The following is a 21262-nucleotide window of genomic DNA, read 5'->3' as shown; positions in this document are numbered from 1 at the left end:
TACTCATCAACAAAACGTATTGTATTGATTGAATGCGTCGCCGTTGATATACATTGTCGATATTAAGATTGGCTGCGTTCAGCAGAGAAAACTGCTTTGCAACTGTTGTAAAATTCGTGAATTTAACTGGTACATGCTCTTGGATTTAACCAAAATTAAGAGCATACTCCAATCAAATTCATGAATTTTACAACAGTTGCAAAGCAGCTTTCTCTGCTGAACGCAACCATTATCTAATAGAAAATTACTATTTAGTACGCGTATCAAGTGCACGATGTAAACCAAGCTGTTAGATCTCTAATAGCATGTTCGACTGGCTCTGGGTTAACCCACTCTGGGTTATTCAGCCTACGTTTATTGGTCGAACAAGTACTTATAAGTTTTATGATTGGCTAGTAGAGACTTATGACGTCATTAATCGCTCTCGGAGCGATTAACCCAAGGCCAGTCAAATACGCTATAAATCTAGACTAATTACAATAGGCGCGTTTAGCGGAAAAAGCGCTCAGTGAGCAATCAGCGATTATTGGTTCTTACTATTAGATTCCTAAATCTAGATCAATTATATTAACGAATTGCTCAACTATTGTGCAACTGTTGAGTTCGCTGAACGCACCCATTGGCTGCGTTCAGTAGAGAAAGCTGCTTTGTAGAGATGCCCGATTCTGAATCGATTCGATTCTTTCCCCAAAAATAAGTTTATTCGTGTTGTTTGCACTCTTCGCATTTTTCGTATTAAAAACTAGACAGAAGTATATTGAAATGTTTCAAAAAAGCAAAAACGAGACAACCAACTCGATTGTTTCTTCCATCTCTTTTTAAAAGCGAAAAATGCAAGCAGCACGAACAACCCTTTTTCCCTAAATTTGTTGGGGAAAGAATCGAATTGATTAAGAATCGGGCATCTCTACTGCTTTGTAACTGTTGTAAAATTCGTGAATCTGATTGGTATATGCTCTTGGATCTAACCAAAATTAAGAGCATACTCCAATCAGATTCACGAATTTTACAACAGTTGCAAAGCACCTTTCTCTGCTGAACGCAACTATTGACGAATTGCTCAACTGTTGTGCAACTGTTGAGTTCGTTGAACGCACCCATTGACCGCTCACTATCGTTGTATTTTCTGAACGTAGCCATTGGTGTATATTTTTAGATCTAAAGGAATATGCCAATCGGATGCAAGAATTTACTGAATGCTTAGGGCCGATTGTTCCAACCTCTTGGTAAGCCACCTGTAGCTCTATTCTGTAACTCGTTATTGGAGTTAACGACAGTTTCGTTATCGTTGCGTAACTTTTATATATCGTAGAAAACTCTAATAACGAGTTATAGAATCTCAGCACTGACAATTATAGCGTGTTCGACTGGCCCTAGGTTAATCGCTCCGAGAGCGATTAATGACGTCATAAGTCTCTACTAGCCAATCATAAAACTTATAAATACTTTTTCGACCAATAAACGTAGGCTGAATAATCCAGAGTGGGTTAACCCAGAGCCAATTGAACATGCTATTAAATCATGTGTTTGTCTCTGTGCAATTTGAAGAAAAAATGAAAACAGACATGATTTAACTGTCAGATAGCTTACCAAAAAATTGGAACAATCGGCTCTAATAGCTTATTGTAGAAGGCCTATTACTACAAAATAGACCTGCTGTTGGATGGACCCACAGGCTTCAACCTACAAGACCTGTTCTTTTTAGCTGCTGGACTGGAATTTTGTGTCTGTCTCTGTGCAATTTGAAGAAAAAATGAAAACAGACATGATTTAACTGTCAGATAGCGTACTAAAAAATTGGAACAATCAGCCCTAATAGCTTATTGTAGAAGGCCTATTATTACAAAATAGACCTGCTGTTGGATGGACCCACTGGCTTCAACCTACAAGACCTGTTCTTTTTAGCTGCTGGACTGGAATTTTGTTCCTTTTCCTTTACTAGGTTATATGTTTTATTTCGACAAAAAATATAACCTAATGCATCTAAAAAGAACAGACCCATAGTTACCAGCATTCGTTCAATTGCAGCCAATTACGACACAATACACGTTACAAAACTGACCGTTGAATATTTTCCGATTATCGTCGGTTGTTTTACTTTATACAATATTCCTGTCAACGCTGATAGAAGATGCCAGAAAACGTGGTACATATATTTCGCCGAGATCTTTTATTTCCCTTTGTGCTTAATCTGAATTAAATAATCGTCCAATTAATAATCGATTAAGGCAGCATCATCAATAGGTTATGTTCACGTATCTTTTTTTATGATAGAACGTGCTCTGATCAAAATCATATCTTTTTTAATAATATAATCTCATTTTTATTTCAATTCTAGATTTTGAGTATATATATACCTGAAAACATGGTTTATTTTTCTTATGTTGCGCTTTAATAAAAATATACTATTTTACAATTTAACTTTCAAGTTAGAATGCTTTAAGGAGATATTTTTTTGTCAAATGATGTTTTCCTTTTTTGTTTAATTTTTTAAGCTGAATGGTGATCACGTTGATGTAAAGGGCGCTAATTGTGAACCTCAAGACAATGATGAAGAGAACACTGAAAATGATGTACACTTTGAACCCATAATATCCTTACCCTTGATAGAAGTATCTAACAATGAAGAGGATGAAATAGAGATGTTAAAATTGTAAGTTAACATCATACATATGCTGAATAAATTATAAGCATGCTGTTTTAAAGTATCATGTGTCAGTATATATATAACACCAATTTTCAGGAGAGCAAAATTATATCGTTATGATACATCCAGTAACCCAGCTGAATGGAAGGAACGTGGCACAGGGGAAGTTAAATTGTTAAGGCACAAAGTGAAAAACACAGTCAGAGTAGTTATGCGCAGAGACAAGACTCTTAAGATCTGCGCTAATCATTTTGTGACTCCATGGATGGAATTGAAGCCAAATTGTGGCAGTGATAGGGCATGGGTCTGGAGTGTACTCGCTGATTATGCAGATGAGCAACTTAAGCCAGAATTGCTTGCAATACGTTTCGCGAATGCTGAGAGTAAGTTTTGACAGGATACATTAAAGACCTACTGTGCACCTAAAATACAAAGTTATGGTAACATATAATATTGAGGAATATTTTCATGTTATTTTGTTAATTTCCTGGACAGATGCTTTAGTGTGGAAGGAGGCATTCGAGAAGGCTAAAAAGATTGTAGGGTCTGAATGTGAGATTTATGCTGGCAAAAGCAATCCAGAGCAAAAACGTGTGGAAAGCGACAGCGAGTCGAGTAGTGACGTAAGTTATAGCGAAAGTACCGATAACGAGGAACCGACGAAATCGCCCATCAAACAAACTGATGAAGATGAAGAGACCTCTCAGCAGAAAAAGATAGAAAAAGAAGCAGTGACGAAATCGGCGGAAGACAAATGCACGGTAACAAAGAGCGAGGAGAAACTAATTGAAGAAATTGATAAGTTAGAGCTGAAAAATGAAGACGAGAAAAAGTAATGAATCCGATATATCCATGGACAATGGAGTTTGTTATCAGACAGCACATTCCGATATTATGTGCGCCAACGTGCATATATTACATGTCACCAACGCTTCATTCAATCATTGAATATACATAAATACGTTTTACTAGTTACGATATTGTGGAAGAGTTGAATAAATTTTTATGTTACTCGATAAGATCATATTTGTACAAGCGATACAATATTATCTGTGATTTCTTTTTAACCGAGAGAAGAAAGGATTGACGCAAGATAGCATCCGTACTTGAAGAAATGCATGCAAAAGGGACAGTGTGTTAAGCATTGGAGAATGCTAAATGAATAAATACAACGACAATTGTGCGCAAACAGAGAAACTTTTTGCATTTTATTTTCCATTATTCTTATTCGAATTATTTATTCGAGAATTCGAGATGATTTACCTATTATATCACATGTCTATTCATGGCTAATAATTACATCGTGTATGTTTTGAAAAATGACATAACGGATTGAGAAAGTCGCAAATATTTGTATGTGCGCAATTGTGAGCGTATGTTCTGACAATTGGTATAAAATTGATTAAATTTTTATCTACTCTGTTGTTTACAGTATAGTATCTAAACCCACAACCTGTTAAAATTGCCTATCTTTTAGAGAATTCCCGATAATTTTAATTTTTTAACCCTATGTAATTTTTATATAATAGATTAAACTGCATTATGTAATTACTTATCGACTGACTGATTTTACAACCAAGTATCTCTAAATATAGAATCCTATATCTTTAATGCTTATCGCCTAGTTATTTTATGTAATCCATATAACGCTATATAAAGCATTTAATATAAAGAAACGATCGCACATAAGAATATATAAAAAATAATATTGCATTTTGAGGGTCCTGTATATATACAGGATTATATATACATATACCGTGACAAAAGAAAAGTATTAAAGAAATACTGTAGTGTTTAAGATATCAAGCGACAGTAACTCCTATTCCTATTGTCGCCTGATATAAAGTTTTATCCAGCATATAAGATAATTCGGAATAACAATTGAATAGCTGATATTTGTACTAAAACTGAATTATCAGATGCTTGGACGATTATTTATTAATTCGACGTGTTGTCTAAAGCTCGTCCCTAGCCGAGAAAGACTGTAGAATATTTCGTCTCTCCTCCATCGTGCGTTTCTTTTGATCGGACAGTTTTCCTCTATAAAGAAGCCCTTGCACTCGCGTCTCTTCCGTTTGCACGAATATATCTCCACGCTCTAAAATCTTTTCCATGGTTTTTACATAAACCTTTGCAGCTTCCCGTTGTTCTTCTGGCAAAGTTTCCTCAAAGATTCTTGCCTTCTTCAATATTTCCTGCAGAGAAAAGATAGTAGATTTTAACAGATTTAATAGAGATTTCTGCAAATCTCTGCAAGAAATCATTTCTTTAGTTTTTAATTATAGGAGCTTTACAATTTGCATTATTGGACTCGATATAGTTTCCTGGTCATGGATTGTGTTACCTGTCTCTCCTGTTCCCCTGCGACTTTAAATTCTTCAGCTAGTCTATCTAGCCGTTCTACGCATCCTGGTAGACCCAGATATACTCTAGACTTGGATCTGATGAACCGTTTCAGATATTCTCCAGTGAAGTCGTAATCTCTCTCGGGAACAAACTTAATCGGTTCTGATCTGCCTTGTACGAACAGTAATACCACTGGAAAGTCCTCCTTCTTTATGTTGTAGCGCTGTGCTAGATCAGAGTTGTCTTTATTGCCAAAGTCCTTCACGCCTACTGTAGCTACTAGAAGATCCTGTGAGTCCCTTGTATCAGCTGCTACAGTAGCATACTGCTCGTGTTTGCCACCATACGGGAATGCGACATCAAACTTAACAAGCACTGTCTTAAACTTGGGGATCACCTGCAGGAAGACATTTTTGATGCGGATATCGTAATTTAAGAATGTTTTGCCTTAGAAAGACTTTCTTGCGCTTCTTTTTTTCGACAGTACGTTTACTACAATTGATTAAACTTTAATGGCAGCTGAATAAAAATATTCAGGAAAGTTATATATATGGGAACGGAATTACTCGTCAATATGATGGATGGCCATATATCAATCGCAAATTTTTTTTACGTGAACTCGATCAATTATGTAATTTGTTTCCTAAATATAAAATCATGAAAAGTGAATAATTTTGCAGCACTTGGATGCGATCATGAATTTTGTTTTCTAATATAAACTCGTGAAAAATTAATATTTTTCATATATTTTCAAGGTTAGATTTTTCATTTTTCACGAGTATACATTAACAGGAAAGATTCATGATTGACTCCTTGGTAACTATAGCAACGACGGCTGATTGCAATAAAAACGAAATTGACAGGATAGACTGGCACAGAGAACGAATTTTATTCGTTGATATTGACTGTAAATTGACTGTATATTGATATTGGATATTTTAATCGTTATTTTTTTTTCAAAGTGCAAAAGGAAACGTACATAAATAGATGATATAAGGAGCGCCACATTCTATCAAAAGTCTTGCGGATAACCTCGCGTGACAATAATTATCTATAAATTTCTATATACTTCTAGTACATCTCATACATGTATATAAAAAGTTGAGAGACTACAAGCCATTAATTTTTCACATATTTTATTACATTGTTACATTAAGATTCTCACAAGTTTCAATTATTATATTCGGCTCCGAGAATCCAGAATTTTCAGCGAACTCTCGTTACCTTGTCAAACGAATAAGAATCCAAGGGAACACATCCCTTGCAGTCCTCGCCGGTGGAAACGTGTAAACCGGCGACAATAAGAACGAGTGCGAAACTCAGTCGCATCATGATCAGAATTTCGGCAATCGAACAGTTGAACTACAATCACACCTATCACACGAAATTAATTAATTCATCAATGCTTTTTGTTTTCTCTAAGAGATTGAATAAACGAGACTCTCCTTTGCGAACCTGTAGATGACACTCGCGGAATGCGCGCGCGTAACATATGAGACAACGTGGCAAGAGATTCAATCGAATCTTCGTTGTCCCCGTTAAAGCTCAGCAGGCTGAATACGAATGTAGCTAATAAGTGCACTAACCTCTTGCGTCAATGTATGTAAATATCGGCGTTATGTATACCGGCTTCGCACACTGGATGTGATGAACGATGAGCGATATCCAATGAGAGCTCTCCTTTCTATTTAAAGTAGACCTTTCATTGGATATCGCTCATTGAGCAAAGTGTCCAGTGTGCAAAGTCACATAAATCGTCATAAGTTAATTAAGTAAGTTAATTACATTACATAAGTTAATTAAGATAATTAAATAAGGTAATTATATTACATAAGTTAATTAGCTAAGAATCAAACCTTACTGAACCGAGATTCAAACCTCGCGCCACCTGGGTGTTTTACAACATTGCTAGATAGCGCCAGGTAGTTCACTACTTGAGCCACTTTTGTGCACGATCCATTAGCCGTCGCAAATGCTTTGAAGCGCTTAAAGAGAAGCCATGACTGGTCTATTCGGCGTTTTAAAGTATCTGCAGCGTGTAATGAATCGCACCCATTGTCAACGATTTACATAGGTGTTATAACCCTTTAACTATATAACCGCTATATACTCTTATACTATATAACCTTTAACAATATGGACCGCTAGCGGCGATTCTAATGGCTCCTGCATACAGGACGCGGTAATGCTTGCCGCGCGGCGGAAGTCCGCGAGACAGCCAATCAATATGTTGTTTTTCTGTAAAAGCTAGAAGATTATTACGGAAAGTAGCATATTGATTGGCTGTCGCGCGAACTTCCGCCGCGCGGCAAGATTACCGCGTCCTGTGTGCAGGAGTCATTAGAGCCATTTTTTCTAATCTTTCAGGAACCATAAGCGTCTGTCATATCTGTAACGCCGCCAGGACCAACAACGGCAAAAGAAGGAACTCAGTAAAGCAAAACGGAGTTAGTAACGTAAACGCTTCTAATATCCGCGTATCACATGGTGATACATATTGGAAAAACCTAATAGAAGTAATAAAAAAAATTAGACTTTCTTGAAAACCACAAATACTTTATAACAAAATTAATTATAGAAAATTATGTTAAAATTGTTATAAATTATGTATTGTATGGATTGTTATGAATTATGTATTGTATGAATTATGAAGGAAAATTAATGAGCCAAAAATGTCAATATATCAGACATAAATTGACAAAAATTATTTTATTGCAAGTACAATAATACACCATCATTTGGAGTAACTTTTATATCGCTGATATGAAAATTCTACCTTTATTCGTTTAATGATGCCACATGTTTTTGTAAGCCGTTGCAAATTGTTCAAAGTTACTCCAGTGTTCCAAGTTACCTCAAAGGACGGTATTTTAAATAATGTTTTAAAAAATGTTGAACGTTCTTTTTATAATATCACATATATATATTATATAAACATTCTTAATATATATATATATATATATATATATATATATATATATATATATATATATATTTATATATTTATATTTATATATGTATATATTCATACATTATTCATATATTATATCTCTTATTATACAAATATCTTATTTTGTGTTTTATATTTTCCTTGCAAATCAGATTTTTTTTCTTGTTACTTTAAAAATTGTTGATTTTTATATTATAGCAAAGTTGTATAACTTTTTTTTTAATGTAATAATTTATTTGAAGAAAAAATGAAAAAGTCTGTTATTGACGATTAAAGAAATATCATAATAATTTTTCATGTATTTTAATGATAACTGCAATTTATGATCACGGACACACACACAAAATATCTTTTACATGATAAAATAGAAATCACAAGTATGTGATAGTTTACGTAATAGCCGTTTGGTCCTGGTGGCGCTGCAGATGTTGACAGACGTTTTGCTGCAGACATAAAATAGCGTCTAGCGGTCTATGGTTATATAGTCAAAGTTATAACCTAAAAGTAAATCTAGTATTGTATAGTTTAATCACAAAAACACACAACTGGACGCTATAAAAAATGAATTTAGAACTGTTAGGTAACTATGTTTTTAATACGGAAAGTATATTTTTAAATTTTAACACAAGTTACATGTAAATTCTTTTACAAGTTATATAGTAAAGAAACAAATCTTTATTTTTGTTTTAACTAATCTTTTTCCCAATATTTTTTAATGTACATAAACTTTATAATATATATACATTTAATTACAACACTCGTATTTGTACAGAGTCATTTGGGCAAAATTATCCAGAGGTATGTGTTCAATGTTAATTCTATTCATCTTACTAAAGTAATGAGAGATTATTGTATCATTTTCAATTATTGTCTTTCTTTTACTAGGAATTTCAATCATTTTCAATTATTGTCTTTCTTTTACTAGGAATTTGATGGTACATTAGATTGTATATCTCTTGCTGTTACTTGTACATTTAATAAAAGGGGAACATTACTTGCTGTTGGATGCAATGATGGGAGACTTGTGATTTGGGATTTTTTGACTCGTGGTATAGCCAAGATTATCAGTGCTCATGTGCATCCTGTATGTTCATTGAGGTAATATAATAAGTTTATCAAAATATATCCAGTTTGTAATAAAGTTGAATAGTTTGTAGAGAAAAGTTAACATGAAATCAAGACATACTGAATCTATTATACTTTTCAGTTGGTCAAGAAATGGTCATAAGTTACTAAGTGCTTCTACAGACAATAATGTATGTATTTGGGATGTCCTGTCTGGAGAATGTGATCAAAAATATCGATTTCCTTCTCCAATATTGAAGGTACAGTTTCATCCCAGAAATCTCAATAAATTTTTGGTATGTCCCATGCGTCATGCTGCTGTTATGGTTGATGTTGAAGGCACACACAGAGTTATACCATTAGATGAAGATGTATGTATTGTTTCAAATTTAATAAAAAGTCAGTATCAAGTAATTCTCTATAGGCTAAATGAGATATACAAATGTATTTTAATTATTAATAATTTCTAGGAGAATGGAAACAATATACTTGAAAACGATATTACTCTAATTTCAGAGCGATTTAAACATAGTAGCATCATTTGACCGACGTGGAGATTATGTATATACAGGGAATGCTCGTGGTAGAGTTCTAGTTCTTGATGCTGAGACATTAACTGTAAAAGCTTCTTATAAAATTTCACAAGGTACTGCTAGTAATACAGCAGTAAAGAGCATAGAATTTGCACGACGAGGCTCCTGTTTCTTGGTTAACACGTCTGATAGAGTAATACGTGTATATGATAGTACTGAAATATTAGCCTGTGGCAAAGATGGCGAACCTGAGCCAATTCAGAAGCTGCAAGATCTTGTAAATAAAACAATGTGGAAAAAATGTTGTTTCTCTGGTGATGGAGAATATGTCTGTGCTGGATCAGCAAGGCAACATGCATTGTATGTGTGGGAGAAAAGTATTGGAAACTTGGTGAAAATCTTACATGGAACCAAGGGCGAACTTTTACTCGATGTTGTGGTAAGAAAATTTAAGTTAAGTTTATTATATGACTTGTAAGTGTTCTATTTAAAATTTCAGCTAAAATATATAGAACAAACTATTTCTAACGTTTATTTTTTTGTTGTAGTGGCATCCAGTAAGACCGATAATTGCATCCATATCATCAGGTGTGGTTTCTATTTGGGCACAAAATCAAGTGGAAAATTGGTCAGCATTTGCACCAGATTTTAAGGAACTGGATGAGAATGTCGAATATGAGGAAAGAGAGAGCGAATTTGATTTGAGCGACGAAGATAAGTCTGTGGTACAGGGAGAGGAGGCTCAGGATGAAGAAATAGAGGTTGATGTCGCATCAATTGATAGAGTTGCCGCATTTTGCAGCTCGGACGAAGAAACTGAAGATATCGGTTCTCTTCAATTCTTACCCATATCTCCAGATGTAGAAGATTCTGAAGATAACCAAGTAACACCGCATGAACCACCTCTGAAGAAACATCGTTCGCACGATATACATTTACAGGGAGCACCAATCGATGGTAAAATTTAAAGTATAATATAAAGTAATTTTAACACACAGACATACATAGTTTACTTAGGAGCAAAATAAAATACTCATAATTCATGTTACAGAAACTCATCCCTTGTTAAATAAAGGAAAGGATAAACCAACCACGAAAAAAGGAAGACCGAGATTGGAACACAGAAAGGGTAAATGATTTAATAACATAAAATAATTGGTATATAATTATAATGAAATATATTTATTATTTATATAAAATGACGAAAAGTTGCAAGACTGTAATTTTATATGACTATAAGATTGTATAACAAATGTAAAATTGGCTAAAACTGAAAATAATTATATGCGATATTATCTTTCATAAGATATGTCTCTACAAAAAACTTTAAATATTTTTATTGAGGGAAAAACAAATTGTGCTATTGTCAAGATAATTATTATTATGTATATAATATATAATATTCTCCATTTTTTAAATAAAAAATTTTAAAGTACATTGCTATATTAATGAAAATCACGTAATTATTCTATATTCTATAGTTATTTTAACTTCGTCATCAACGAGTTTTTTTTTAAGACGCGCGTGCATTTGTTTCCGCGTGCGCCGTCGCTCGATATAAACAAAATCTCCCTTCCACTCCACTATTCGCGTCGACGGAATAACTGGCAAGAAACTTTAGGTAGTGCATCTCGAACTGCCCGACTGGAAAGGTAATTTTAAAGTGTAATGTTAATTTAGCAACGGATCTCTCGTGTGGGTGTTTTACTAATATTAATTATTAGGGTTTTAATATTTTTGCAACAGAAGTACGAATATTATGGCATTTATTAACAAAGCAAATAGAACACAAATTCCGCATAAAATTCGTTCACTCTTTGAAAGAAGAAGAGAACGCATGAACCCAAAACCATGTGTGTTCATCATGGTTCCTATTTCGTTGCTTATAATCACAAACCTTTTCCTCGTTTTTCTAATTGTTATTTTGGTAAATTAGATAATCATGAAATTATTCTCTGTAACTAGAAAACTATCCCGTATGCTGCAAAATTGTATCATTATAAAGTATTTATCTTATTGTTGTTTTATTTTATTGCTTCTCAATCCTAAAATATTGAAATAATTTTCTTTTAAAAAAGAGAAGAAGAACAAAGAAAAAAATATTTACTTATGTCTACATAACGTGCGAAAGAGAGATTACAACGACTTTTAGGTTATTGAGTTATCTGGAAAATATATAGCATCTCAAAATGAGAATGTTAAATGTAAAGGAAGAGCGAGAGAGAAAGAGAATTTGGTTCGAGCGACGAAAATAAATACAAGGAGAGGAAGCTCAGGATGAAGAAGTAGAAATTGACATTGCGACGTCGTGACGCTTCCCAATTCCAACGAAGAAACCGAAGATATCGGTATTTTCTAATGGTCCTCTAGCTAGCTTTAGAAATGTTATAGTTCGATGAGCGAAGGCTTTAGCTTCCGTGAAGCTCCCATGAAGTTTGCGAGAAAACGGTTGCAGAAAGAGAGAAATAGAAGCTCGGAGACGGAACGAGCGAGCATGTCGTTCCTCTCTAAAATTAGAGCGATGAGGAAGAAGAGAAGGGGACGGCCCCTTATAGAGCTTGAGACTCTGAGTTTGCGACCAGGGTTAGCAAACTGGCATTTTCTCTCTCCCGTCTCGGAATATCGGATTACTTTAGCATCGTCGCGACGGTGCGCGCCATCCAGCTTATTTAATTTCGACTCTTCTTCTCGTTTCTTTTTCATTCCCCGCAAGGTGCGGTTCCGTCATATTTTTTTGCATTTGAGTGTCTTCTCTACTCGCTACCTCCCACTCTCTCCTCCTGTTAGTTCTTCCAACTTCTTCTTCCTCCTTATAGTGCGAAATAACTGGTGAACATCTTGCTTTTCCACTTCTTCAAACTTTAGTGTCCGCTTCTTTTTTTAAACTTGTCGCGTCGTGGATAAGTTATGTAAGTGACATCAAAGGGAGATCTCTATTGTGACGCGTCTTAGGTCAGGATAGTCCCAGATTGTATCTGTGATTAAGTTGTAAGTTATAAAAGTAGTGATAGTACACAAATCCGTAAGTAATACGACAAAATTACATGTACAATCCCAAGTCTACCTGTGCTATTCTTCGTTAGATTTTTCACTTTGTCTAGTTATATCGACGCATCCAAAATTTATTAGACTTTTACAATAGTTATTTTCAAACTCTGAAATAATGAGTTTTGTTAATGAATGTTTAAACAAGTTTTTTGCGGCATTTATTCTCGAGGGAATGTTAGTGGAATTATATGGGATTGATTTTACAAACTCAATGTTTATAATCAACGTTTCGTTTCATTTGCGTGTTGCAGCACTTTGAACATCCGGCAACATGTCTGACGACGAGGACCAATATTCGTAAGTAACACGGTCTTGATTTACTTAATTATTAATTACTCTTAAGTTACATTCGATCGCGTAAATAATCGACTATTACATTTAGTTTTTCTTTCTTTTAATTCGTACATTTTATCTCATTATGAAATTGAGCTGATTGCAAATTCTAACGGCATGAAATCAAAAGTTAAATTATATTACGAATTATACGAAATATAATATTACGAACTTCAATGAGACGCGCTTACAAAACTAATATTTGAATATACTCCTTTAATTCTAGCGGAATATAAAATAAATTTCTATAGGTTGCAAAGTAAAATGTTTATAGAATATTATAATATAGAATCTGCAATGAAATGCTGTTATTCTTTGAAACACATACAGTAAATCGAAATGCAGGGGTCAAAAGATGCATCAGCGACGATCTCAAGATATGAGAGAATATCTACTAAAATACAACGATAGTTGAACCAAGATCGCGGTTGACTCGTAGTCACAGTGTATAGAACGTGAACAATCTGAAATCTGAATAGATATCGTCCACGTAAGATTGAATATTGCCCATTGTCTTTGCTGCGTCGTGTTTCAATGTGCTGTTTTACATTCTTGTCCAGCTGTGTCGTCTCAGTGTTTGTTCCTTTTACATTACGACCCGATCATATCCGCGCTCGAAGTGAAACAACATTTCTCCGTGTTACTTTGGAACGAGGTTGTAGGTTGTAATGGTACTTTTGTCAGGATAAATTTGCGCGAAAAGCGAGAGCTTCGAGCAATTCCAAAAGCTTAAGTCCCCCCAGCCCCCGTTTGTTACTCGTCTAAACGATCGCCCTTACTGTGTCCGCCCCAACTAACTGGAGCTTTTTCCGTTTTCTCTTTTACAGCGGCGAGGAGGAAGTCGAGGATGTGTAAGTGTTCACCTTCGATCACGTACAATCCCTCTAATATCGTTCCTGAGATATCTCTAACGTCTGGCTTTCGTTCCGTTTTTCATTTCAGGAAGTAAGTCCAGGAGTCTCGTAATGAGCATTATACAACTACCGTGAAGATGTGTTGCGACGCCACAATTTCGTTTCGGTTGTTTCGGTCCCGGATTTTTCGATGATTCTCGGCCGGAAAGATTCGTTGCGTTCGTGTCTCGTTCTAAGCTGAAAGATTTTAATCCAGATTTATTTAGCGTTAGATACGATTTTTTTTTCACCAATTGCACCAATCGCGAAAGTATGTATTTCTCACCCGCACTTTGTTTCTCCATGCCTACCTTTATCCTCGTCATGTCTATCATTATATCTGTCGCCTAATCAGCCTCTGTTACCTCGCATTATCAACTGGGCAACGAAGTACTCTGTAAAGTGTCATTACACACATACACGTGTGATTAATTGATCATATTGTCGAGATTCATGTCGAGTCCCTATAATAATTTAATTGTAAAGCAGATAATACATATATATCTTTGGAGAAAAAATCCATTTCAGTTTTCGATCACAAGAGCCTTAGGATCTGTAAATGTGTAAAGATTCCTTCCTCTCCCCAGAACTTACATTTCTTTAATATATTAAAGTGTTAGTTTAATATTAAGAATCAAAATTATTAAATGATTCTAATACTCTTGAAATTGAAAACTAAAAAATAATTATTGGACGTTTTTCTTCTAAGGTAACATGAAAACGACTCAATTTCGCGCAAACAGTCGAGTAATAAATTTGTACAGAAAGAAAGAACGAAAAGGAAGGCGCAAATTGGAGACGAACGATACCGATTATAATTTACGCGCAGCTTTGTGCAGTCCTATGTAAACGACTCATCACATGACTTTATTAATGAATCTGTACTTTCTTTTTTTATAGGGGTAGGGCGTCCCAAAAGTAAGTTCATTATATATCGAGGTGTTCATACGTCAATAATATATCCTTCCCTTCTTCGACCGCTCTCTCACACTCCCGGGATCGGTTTCCCTGGCGTCGATTAAATTTAATCTCTGCTCGGGCACAGCTGTTTAAATTGTAGACGAAGATGCAAATTTGTTAATTCTCATTTTCCCACTAGGTTTAAGAATGATTAATTTACAAACTGAAGGCACAGGTGCGTTTGTACCTAGTATACATCTGTCTATGAGAAGGTCTCTGAGTTGTTGGCTCGCACTTTCAGACGCAACATATTTAATACTGAATGTCTAATCTTAAACTTTGTTTTGTCGGTAGATTAAGACGAAGACGAAAATCAAGAAAACGTAGTTAAACGTAAATGCGTGATGATAAAACATCCAATTCCTTTCTCTTATAATAGGAAAAAGACCGAGCACTGGCCAAATTATAGATCAAAGTTAATCGACGCTGACGAGACCGACCGTCAGACCTTTAAATTTATATTACGACAAGAATGAGATCGTAGGGAACGTTTCGACGTTTCACGTCGCGGCCAGCTAGTATGCCACAATTTCTGTCTATATCGAAGGTTCTTATTCATAGATACGTAACAGATTGCGCGATCATTGGCCTGTAGCTTTGGCAAAATAATAGTACAATATAATAGTATATTTTTCGTAAACATTACGAGTCTTTCATAAAGATTCCATAGCGATTGCATAATACGCGACGATACTTGAGCCGTTTGGTAGTCTGCCAGGCGTTTCGTAAATACATGCACAATAACGTAACGCGGTTTATTCTGAGACCGACGTCTGCTCAAAACGTATCATACGCCCCGACGCCAACGTGATCTAATTAACAGCTGACCGTTTAATACGTAGTACCCGCGGTTCCTGTAATATCGTATATTCGGGCTTGCTCTCTTAATGCGATCTTTTTATATCATCCAAATAAGATTACATAATGTGTGGCTGACACAATTACAAGAATTTGAAAAAGAAACAATATTGTAGCTTCAGAGAAAATTCTTTAGAACAAATCAAAAATGCACTACAGAAATGAACTCGATAATTATGTTTTGTTGGAGAACTCGCAATCGCGTTTACCTGTATTTTGTATCGTGTCAAGAGTCAAAACTACACCCTCTGAATTTAATTAGTTCCGTTATAACGAATCTCAATCCTGTCGGTGATATCTAATCATTCGTTCTACACATACACACATACTACCCATCTCCTACACGTGTTACTATTCCTTCTCGTATTCTCGCGTCTTTTACGTTTTGCCTCTTTGATTAATAAACGAGTTTGATTAATAAACGAATTAACGTGTAACGGCGTTGTACGTAATTACGTTTTGTTCGAGTTACGTCAAAGTGATGTCATGTCCTTACATTTGAAAATTCGTTATTATGCCCGACTTCCCCTTATTAATTACGTTGACTCCATACCATAATTGATTGAGTTGCAAGCAATAATTGTAATACCTATGTCCGTAGTTCCTGTCAGCCAGCGGTTTTACGTGATACTTGACGACACGAATCGCCCAAAAATACCAAAAGTTTCGAGCAAAACGCTTTCAGTTTAAAAGGAACAATCAAGGTTCCATAATGCCGTATCTTCTTACATTTGGCATTTTTTTTTAGCGATTTGTCTTTTGAAACAAGCATCTGTGCTCCTATGTGTTTTCTCGATTTCTAATTCGATCCACGAAATCGATGGAAAGTTTCTGAAAATTTGGAAAATTGTCAGTCAATTCGCCTTTCGCGGCTACTGATGACAGAATAATTCATCTAAGATAGCCATGGGATTTCTTACTACTCTCATTAATGCCAGCTCCCATGACTCGCGGCAACACGTACTTTGATTTCGTTTCCCTACATGCTTGGATACATTACTTGCCTGATTCTTTTCTCTCTCTTTCAAATCGCCCCTATCTCTTCCTCTCTCTTGACCCGTTTCACTTTTTCTTTGATCCCCCGTTTGTCCGTCCGTGTATTTATCTGTCTGATTGTGTCCGCTCACGTATTGTCTGTGTGTGAAAACGTGCGATGAGCGGCATTAAATAATATGCACTATGGGAGAGAATGCGTGGATGGATTGTAATAAACGTAGCCGGGACGCGGACGTGAGAGCCGCGTATGGAGTTCTGGAAGATCTCTTGAGATCTTCCAGAGAACGAGCTCAATCGTCGTGATTTAAAGCGAGTGACTTCTGTTTTCGCTCCGGCCTCCTTCAGGGAATCTGGCGAGAGTATCGAGTTTATGAAGGTGAGTATCAGTACTCGCGCAAATAGTCGAGCAGTGCCCAACACTCTCTACGATTGCAAATTTCTCTTTTAAATCGATCTACTCTTTATCAGTAGCCAGTTAAGTTTTTCGCTAATTTCTCTATCTCAAAATCTATAATCTCCTTTACAATCGATGAAAGAAATAGATAAATTAATGAGAAATTAATAATAAATTAATGAGAAAGATAGTAACAATTTATTTATTTCTTTTATTACCCAGAAATCCTCAAGACGGAAAGAAAAAATATTTTAACAATTTTGCTTTGGGTTACGAGATATATCGGTGTGCTTTATTTTTCTTTCGCGTTGGGAAACGTTGGGCCCTAGCACGAACATTAGAAAAAATATGATTATGTATACACGACTAATTTATTGTTAAAAAAAAAATTCAGAAACAAGAACAAAAAAGGAGTGAACTCGACGAACAACTGAAAGAATATATAGCGGAATGGCGAAAGCAGAGATCCAAGGAGGAGGACGAGTTGAAGAGATTAAAGGTGCGATTCTATTCGATTCGTATTCTTCTTTTCCAATTAGTTTCCACTTGATATTTTATATCAAAAATATATGCTGTTTTTTTTTTTCTTAGGAGAAACAAGCAAAGCGCAAGGTCACCCGCGCGGAAGAGGAGAAGAGATTGGCTCAAAAGAAGAAGGAAGAAGAGGAACGTCGTCAACGTGAAATCGGTAAATGCGTTTATCCCGATTCTTCCCCCTTCTTCGTCTTTCCAATGGAACTAGAAATTCAATCGAGGCATCTGAATTTTTTCAGAGGAGAAGAAACAACGTGACATTGAAGAGAAGAGAAGGTAAGTGTATGCGACTTGTCCCGAAACTATCGTATAATATTTTAAACGAATACAAGCTTGAAGCTTAATTAAAGTAAAACAATTCCAACACAAAAATACAGAGGTTACGATAGATTTCAAATTACAAAGTTTGTCACTGTTTCATGTTATTTATCACATTTTAGGCGCCTGGAGGAATCGGAAAAGAAGCGTCAGGCTATGATGCAAGCGGTGAAAGAACAGAGTAAAAAGGGTCCCAACTTTACTATCACTAAAAAAGATCTTTCGGTGGGTATTAGAATGTATAAATTAAGTACTGTACTCTTTTAATTTTTACCAACTAGAGCAATTCGTTTAAAATTTGCTCGATTTAAACATAGGGTAATCTTACATCGGCGCAAATTGAACGCAACAAGACGAAGGAGCAGCTCGAGGAGGAAAAGAAAATTTCCCTCAGCATTCGCATCAAACCCTTGGAGATCGAGGGCATGTCGATCGACAAGCTCCGTACTAAGGCGACCGAATTGTGGGAGAGCATAGTAAAACTTGAAACTGAGAAGTACGATCTAGAAGAGAGACAAAAACGTCAGGAATATGACGTGAGTTTTTGCGACTAGTCTATAGCCTGCGAAAGCAGTCGACGATTCTTCTAATCGCATTTTTAATTAAGAGAGCAAACGTGCGTTTCCGTTCATGAAGTAAAAAAACATTATTCTTTACATATCGTAGCTTAAAGAGCTGAAGGAACGTCAAAAGCAACAACTGAGGCACAAAGCTCTGAAGAAGGGTCTCGACCCTGAAGCTTTAACTGGCAAATATCCCGTATGTATCCCGTGTCTGTTTTAATCGCGTATAAAAGAAAAATAGAGAAGATAATGCCGGATTGATCGAATTGTTTCTTTACAGCCGAAAATCCAAGTCGCTTCGAAGTACGAACGTCGCGTCGATACCCGATCCTACGACGACAAGAAGAAACTCTTTGAGGGCGTAAGTACATACGTGCATTTCGATCCGTTAAAATCCACTCGACGATGTTGATTCGGAGAACAGAAGAATTAAACCCAAAACTCTCATTCCACGATACTCTTTACACTAGCCGATTTTTACACGAACACATCCAGAGATGCTGTCAAGTACGAGCATACCTACACGTAGGAACCTCTCCCTGGCTCGTTGCACACTGTATAGTAGACCGGACAAAATACGATAGGAATGACCCCCTGCAAAGATAGCGATTAGTGAGCCATATGTCGATTGAATCGCAGGGCTATGACACGCTCTTAGCTGAGACCAGCGAGAAAATGTGGAAACAGAGAGCAGAACTGTTTACGAAGCGCAACAAAAGTGAGTCCAACCGTGATCCCTCTGTCACTGTAGCTGTGATCCCTTTGTCACTTACTGCCCTTTGCTTGCCTTGCTGGTTGTATCCCCGAGATCTCATCGGCGATCATGTTTCTAATTTCTTCACTCGCTCCTCGTTGATTAAACGGTCGAGGCAGCTGCTGCCCGAAATCGCTGCTGTTGTTTGAACGGTATAACCTGAAAAGCACGGTACATTGTACTTGTGCTCACACGCCGACAGCGATTTCCCCTTTTTTTTTTCGTGCACAATGCCCAGCACAGCGAATGGAAAGCATGAAAAATCACGACAGCGATCACCATGAGAATAATTTCACTTTACTAAAGTACCGTCGACGTCGTCTGTGGGTTTGTCACTTTATGTCTTTTTCGAAAATGTATGATATGTTCTCAGTGTGTTTGCCTTCAATCGCTACAAAGATGGTTGTTTAATTCGTCTTCTCATTTTTATACACGATATCCAAAGAGAGTTCGTCCTCAGGTGTCGAGATCGTCAAACGTCGAAGATAGTAATTCGTTCAAAGACGATTTCACAAGAGTGAAATCATTGTGTCATTAATTTTCTCGGCCGTAACCCCCAGCCCCGACCCTCGCCACGAAGAAATCTTTGCAACCCGGGATAAACGACAGTACGGAGAAAAGGATTTCCAGACGAAAGCCCATTTCCGATGTGTGAAAATAACTCCTAGCATGCCGTTCTGTCCGTTGGTGTTGCAGGGCCTGACCGAACAGCAAAAGGAGATTTTAGAGAAACAGTGGGCCGAACAGAAGGAACAGTTTATGGGTCGCCAGAAGAGTACGTATGATCTCAACTTTTGAAACTTTGAGTCAGTAAGAAAGAAAAAAGAAAGAAAAAAAAAGTAATTAACTTTATACATTATCGTAATTTTATCTGAAAATTAACAGGAAGATAGGATTTTTGTTTTAGTTAGTTCTGATGAATCGTTATGAGTTTCCTCTTCTATGGTAACAAAAGTGTCTCGTACACGGGCGCGTACGTAGACAATTACTTCGTCGTTATATATCTTCGTGGAGTTTCGTTCACGAATTAATACAGGTCTTCGCGTTTTTTATTCCGATCGCGGCGTGAGATTAATCTTTTGCTCCGTGCGGATAACAGCGAAGTTGCCGAAGTGGTTTGGCGAACGACCGGGCAAGAAGGCTGGCGATCCCGAAACACCCGAGGGCGAAGAAGACGTGAAGGCTACGGTTGACGACGACCTCGAGGAGCCGCAATTCGATGAGGAAGAGGAGGAAGAGGCTGGCGAGAAAGAGGAAGGCGAAGAGGAGGAGGAGGAGGAAGAGGAAGAGGAGGAGGAAGAAGAGGAAGAGGAGGAAGAGGAGGAGGAAGAGGAGGAGGAAGAGGAGTAAAACTTTTGATCGCTTCGGCGTCTATACAGATATCAAAAAAAAAAAAAGAAAAAGAGGGAAAGAAATATACTTCAAATTCGGTACACGATCATTCCACAATCTCGTTTAACGTCTTTCGAATCGTCAAACGTAATTGGTGGAGCGCAGTGGAGTCGCGACGTTTTCTACACATCCACTTCTGGCAATACTTCTCGGAAACTCCCGAGTCGCCGGCTTACGTTACTTACGATTTCTCTTTAGAATTCGAATAATCAAACGAAGCTCGAGCAATGAGATGAGAATAACGAATGCTACTTTCGTAGCAGATCGTACCACTATCACCAGCGCTAGCTGTTTCTAATCGTTGCGGCTGGTGCTTTTACGATTATACATCATTATTATATACTATTACTCCTACTGTAATTACTACTGTTACTCCTACTTCTATTATTACGATTATTATTATGATACTGTACAAAACACGAGTACGCAAATTATTAAAATAAAACGGTTTTATCGTTTACAAAATCCAACAAGGGAGCAGATTTCGCCTGCAGGTAAAGTGTGTACCGTCTCTCAAGTTCTACAGTTACGTGTCTTGAAATAAAGTAAAAACTATAGTAAAGTGACGACATCTGTCTGAATCACAAATTGATTCAATTATCCATATGATACCGTCGAAACCGAGTTTTCTTTCGCACTACACAACTTTCAAAGTAACATAAACATGACAGAGCTTGT

The 21262-nt window shown here is 36.4% G+C and overlaps 4 protein-coding genes and 1 long non-coding RNA gene across 16 annotated transcripts; 3 read left to right on the top strand and 2 right to left on the bottom strand.

Moving 5' to 3' along the window:
- The first annotated feature begins 1931 nt into the window (after positions 1–1931).
- Positions 1932–4198, top strand: LOC116848750 (ran-specific GTPase-activating protein-like). 2 transcript variants are annotated; one of them, XM_032825181.1, is made up of 4 exons: positions 1932–2143; positions 2496–2653; positions 2744–3030; positions 3143–4198. In XM_032825181.1, exons 1-4 carry the CDS (start codon positions 2132–2134, stop codon positions 3481–3483), a joined length of 798 nt encoding a protein of 265 aa, XP_032681072.1. In that variant the 5' UTR covers positions 1932–2131; the 3' UTR covers positions 3484–4198. The 2 variants fall into 2 exon arrangements, with proteins under 2 accessions (XP_032681072.1, XP_032681071.1); XM_032825180.1 differs by having other exon boundaries at positions 1945–2146.
- On the bottom strand, positions 3826–6581 carry LOC116848751 (endoplasmic reticulum resident protein 29). 2 transcript variants are annotated; one of them, XM_032825183.1, is made up of 4 exons: positions 6449–6581; positions 6218–6367; positions 4992–5390; positions 3826–4842 (listed from the first exon to the last, which is right to left on the bottom strand). In XM_032825183.1, the coding sequence occupies exons 2-4, from the start codon at positions 6323–6325 to the stop codon at positions 4603–4605; spliced, it is 747 nt and encodes a 248-aa protein (XP_032681074.1). In that variant the 5' UTR covers positions 6326–6367; positions 6449–6581; the 3' UTR covers positions 3826–4602. The 2 variants fall into 2 exon arrangements, with proteins under 2 accessions (XP_032681074.1, XP_032681073.1); XM_032825182.1 differs by having other exon boundaries at positions 6218–6571.
- A 1793-nt stretch (positions 6582–8374) lies between these two features.
- LOC116848747 (retinoblastoma-binding protein 5 homolog) lies at positions 8375–10984 on the top strand. Its single transcript, XM_032825178.1, has 7 exons — positions 8375–8523; positions 8716–8741; positions 8869–9041; positions 9151–9379; positions 9525–9980; positions 10090–10498; positions 10593–10984. The coding sequence occupies exons 1-7, from the start codon at positions 8505–8507 to the stop codon at positions 10676–10678; spliced, it is 1398 nt and encodes a 465-aa protein (XP_032681069.1). The 5' UTR covers positions 8375–8504; the 3' UTR covers positions 10679–10984.
- A 142-nt stretch (positions 10985–11126) lies between these two features.
- On the top strand, positions 11127–21051 carry LOC116848746 (troponin T, skeletal muscle-like). Of its 10 annotated transcripts, none has more exons than XM_032825175.1 (14): positions 11153–11193; positions 12841–12886; positions 13750–13777; positions 14716–14733; positions 16975–17005; positions 17418–17522; positions 17615–17711; positions 17797–17833; positions 17998–18100; positions 18193–18411; positions 18542–18634; positions 18719–18799; positions 19078–19156; positions 20292–21051. In XM_032825175.1, the coding sequence occupies exons 3-14, from the start codon at positions 13770–13772 to the stop codon at positions 20540–20542; spliced, it is 1122 nt and encodes a 373-aa protein (XP_032681066.1). In that variant the 5' UTR covers positions 11153–11193; positions 12841–12886; positions 13750–13769; the 3' UTR covers positions 20543–21051. The 10 variants fall into 10 exon arrangements, with proteins under 10 accessions (XP_032681062.1, XP_032681066.1, XP_032681060.1 ...); XM_032825169.1 differs by lacking the exons at positions 11153–11193; positions 19078–19156 and adding exons at positions 12048–12254; positions 19889–19967; XM_032825168.1 differs by lacking the exon at positions 11153–11193 and adding an exon at positions 12048–12254.
- On the bottom strand, positions 12286–16499 carry LOC116848748. The gene is made up of 2 exons (XR_004379010.1): positions 13786–16499; positions 12286–12696 (listed from the first exon to the last, which is right to left on the bottom strand). It is a non-coding gene; the product is annotated as an uncharacterized LOC116848748 (long non-coding RNA).
- Positions 21052–21262: the final 211 nt, after the last annotated feature.

This window comes from Odontomachus brunneus, unplaced genomic scaffold (genome assembly GCF_010583005.1).
Source record: "Odontomachus brunneus isolate Ranch 3 - 2012 unplaced genomic scaffold, Obru_v1 Obru_scaffold_100, whole genome shotgun sequence".
NCBI lineage: Eukaryota > Metazoa > Arthropoda > Insecta > Hymenoptera > Formicidae > Odontomachus > Odontomachus brunneus.
Note: the sequence above shows the minus strand (reverse complement) of the source record. Positions and strands in the feature narration are given on the sequence as shown.